At 46.8% G+C, this 3,633-nt stretch overlaps 1 protein-coding gene across 1 annotated transcript in view; it reads right to left on the bottom strand.

The window, feature by feature from the left end:
* Positions 1 to 481: 481 nt before the first annotated feature.
* Positions 482 to 3,633, bottom strand: part of LOC125306383 (circadian-associated transcriptional repressor-like) — an 8,893-nt gene continuing 5,741 nt past the window's right edge. Inside the window, exon 6 of the mRNA XM_048261719.1 lies at positions 482 to 3,633. This exon is cut by the window's right edge and continues 81 nt beyond it. Within this exon, the coding sequence (XP_048117676.1) occupies positions 3,187 to 3,633 (447 nt within the window). The 3' untranslated portion in view covers positions 482 to 3,186.

Genomic DNA, 3,633 nt, shown 5'->3' with positions numbered 1-3,633 from the left:
TCAACACATTAGGGCCTGTCCTTCACTCACATTGCACTCTGATCCCACTCTCCCTTCCTCTGCTGCTCCCCCCTCTCTGCTTCTCCCCTCCTCTCTGCTGCTCCCCTTCTCCTCTCCTCCCTGCTGCTCCTCTCCTCCCTGCGGCTCCTCTCCTCTCTGCTGCTCCTCTCCTCTCTACTGCTCCCATCCTCTCCTCTCTGCTGCTCCCCTTATCTCCCCTACTCTCTGCTTCTCTCCCCTTTGCTGCTCCTCTCCTCTCTACTGCTCCTCTCCTCCCCTCCTCTCTGCTTCTTCTCTCCTTTCCTCTCCCGCTCTTCCAAATTCACTGTGACCAAAATCAGCCCCCTGCAGTGCCACATCTGTTCGGGGTGCAATACACACGCCCCCCCCCAAAAAAATTAAAAAAAACAACCACCATACAAGCACAACACTACAGAACATCCAGAAATGTCAATCATAAACATAGAAGTCAGAGTCAGACTTTTGGTCATAAAATGAGTCTTTTTATTAAAAGATTTCCTTTCATGGTTGTTGAAAAAAAGTAGAGTACAATTCACTACAGACAGAGAAGAGGAGAGGAGAGGAGAGGAGAGGAGGGGAGGAAGGACAGAGTTATTTAGTAGAACAGGAGCTGAAAGAGAAAATAGAACCAGAGCGGAAGAGAGGGACATAAGAAAGGACAGGAAGTGTGTGAGGAGAGGAGGGGGGGAGGGGCTAGGACACTACTGTAATATAAAAAAGGCAGTTCAGATAAACCAGACGCAACATCAGACTACTCGTCTGGGTATTAGCCGTAGAAAACATGACAAAACAAACACAAACAAATGAGTGCAAATTATCGGAGTCTTGACAACACAGTAGCAGGAAGACGCGAGCACCCTGTCCAGCTCTGTCCCGTCTACTCCTCGGTGTTGTGTCCAGCCCTGTCCTGTCTGCTCCTCTGTGTTTCATGGCACTGCCATTGTGTTGTTGGCCTTCACTTCTGACCAATTTCAGTGTGTCTGTTGTTTTAATGGTCACAGGAATCTCTAGCAATTTATGCACTTTAGCAGCTCTTGAAATCGGTGCATATATTATTTCCCTTAATGTTTACTCCTCAACTCCTCTGATTCAATAACATCCACTTTTTTCAAGTTTTCTCTGGCAATCAAAACAAGTTTTTTTAAAATGCAAACTGCAGTGTCAAATTCTGCTACTCCAATCTCTTCAATGAAAGAAAAAACATCAAAAAATATATTTTTTTCTCACATGAGGGCCAATATTTTTTTGAACAATCAAAGTAGTCATTTGACATCAAAGTACAGGTCTACAGCAGTGATTGTTTTTAACACAGGGCTTTTGCACGTTCTCCTAGTGGCTGCTGGTTCGGAGTGTTCAAATGGACAATACAAAAGATGGGAGACGAGAGGAATGAAAAATGCAGCATCGGGTTTTTTGAAGCCTTGATATTATCATGTTCTGTACCATAGTTTGGGATGCAAATGCAAAAATTGATCAGACAGTATCAACGCTTTTTGAACACATCCTATTTGGTAATAAAGGCACAGTTGTCATCCAATCTAAGATCTCCCTCTGTCTCCACTAGTGAAGTAAAAAATAAAGGAAAGCATCTGTGACAGAGTCTGTACCAGTCTATGTGATGAAGTGTCTCTGAGTCCCAAAGACGCAGCTGCCAAATAAATTAATACAAACATAAATAAACGTCTATATTCACATGAATAAATAAAGACAGAAAAGAGCCAGGTACACCACCATGTCTGCTTGCAGCATATGGAGAGCAACACCTCAACCTGCAGCTGACACCCTGGCAGTGTGAGTGTGTGTGTGTGTGAATAAAATATGTCAATGTTAGAATGAATGGAGAGAATATGTGAGTGAGGTTGAATATGTGCCTGAATGCATATGTAGATTTGTGAGCTATTGTGAGAGTTAAGCGTGTGGGTGAATGAGTATTATGCATTTGTGTGAGGTGATGTATATCTATAGATTGCTGTCTGTGTGTCTGTGTGCCTGTGTATGTGTTTTTGTGATTGTGTGCACACATACACATATATGATAGCAAGAGAGAGAGTTTGTTTTGACTGTTTTGTGTGTGTGTGTGTGTGTGTGTGTGTATGTGAATGTTTGTGTGTTTTGCGTGTATGTGTGCACAAGTATGTGAAAGCATCTGTGTAACTGAATGTGTGCATATCTGTAGACTGCTGTTTGACCGTGTGTGCGGTCACTAAGATGTTGCTTCTAGAAACTCTGCAAAAGAGTTCTGTAGTCTACATTCTGTGCCAGAGACAGCCACACCCTCCCACTTCTGATTGGCCGTGTCCTACTTCTGCAGACACTGAACGGTTTTAACATTTATCTTTTTGATCTGTTGACATGCTTTTCCTCTAACCAACCTACCCTCACAGCACGGCATTTTGGTAAAGGGCATTACATTAGGTGTAAACATAACAATACGCCTCATAATCAAGTACTTGTTTGGGGTTATTTTCCTACTCTTCTGATGCTACTAATGTCGTCTTTAATGCAGCCTTTCTGTATTGCCAAACTTGCTTAAGTAAGCCTTTCTCCCCAGTCAGCCACAGAAACAGCTGAGACACTGAGGGAACAGGTGTGTGACTCTGTGAACATCACATTTTTGATATCAGTGTCATTCTCCTTCACCCTCCTTGTTTACCTATAGCTAATGCAATCTCTCCATTACTGCATGTCTTCGTAATGGTGAGAAAATAACTCAAAATCCCATAGACCACCACTTCAAAACTTTATCACACGCCCTTATCTTTTTGCTAAACGATATTTAACGGCATCTCTGTGTTTAGGTTGAAATTGTGGTGTTTGTAACTGTCAAAATCTGCATCTAATTGTACGTTGACGAGAGTCAAAACTAAGCAGAGCCTTTAGATTTCAGACAAAACATTATTTGTGTCCAATGGTTCTTCTGTAGCTGCACCAAAGCTGTAGAAAATACAAAACAAATAATAATATTAAAAAAGTTTTTCCACTCTTCCTCCTCCATCTCCTCCATCCCTCCATCCCTCTCCCTCCATCCCTCTCCAGAATTAGTGCAGGGTGCTTCAGTCCGGCTGCAAGGGCTTGTGCTTTGGGGCACTAGCTCTGCACAGGGTTGGGCAGCGCCCCTGACTCCACCCTGCTCAAAGGCCTCGTTGTGATTGGTGGAGCAGTGGCCTAGCCCTTCCCCTGCAGGGGCGAGTCATGTGTGGGGTCCGGGGGGGTGTTGCCGGGCGGGTCTGCCGCTTCCACGCTGGGCTGCAGTAGCGGGCTGGAAGGCTGCAAGAGGGGGGTGGTGGAAGAGATGGAGCTGTCCTGCATGGCTGGGCTCCCCCGACTGGACTGAGGGGCCACCACCATCACCGCAGAGCTGCCCTTCGCTCCTGCCCCTGCCCCTGCCCCTGCCCCTGGCCCTGGCCCTGGCCCTGGCCCTGCCACCCCAGAGCAGGACTTGCGGGGTGAGGGGATGGGGGCCACATGGACCCAGGTGAGGCTGGGCTCTGACCAGCGTGGTGCCGGGGGGGAGGACGGCTCGTCGGCGGAGGCAGTGCAGCGTTGCTCCGCGTGGCGCTGATGGTTCAGGGCTGAGGAGCTGCTCTCCCTCTCCGGGCTCGGCCCTGGGTC

This window comes from Alosa alosa, chromosome 13 (assembly GCF_017589495.1).
Source record: "Alosa alosa isolate M-15738 ecotype Scorff River chromosome 13, AALO_Geno_1.1, whole genome shotgun sequence".
Classification (NCBI taxonomy): Eukaryota; Metazoa; Chordata; class Actinopteri; order Clupeiformes; family Clupeidae; genus Alosa; species Alosa alosa.
The sequence above is the reverse complement of the archived record's forward strand: the minus strand, read 5'-3'. Positions and strand labels throughout refer to the sequence as shown.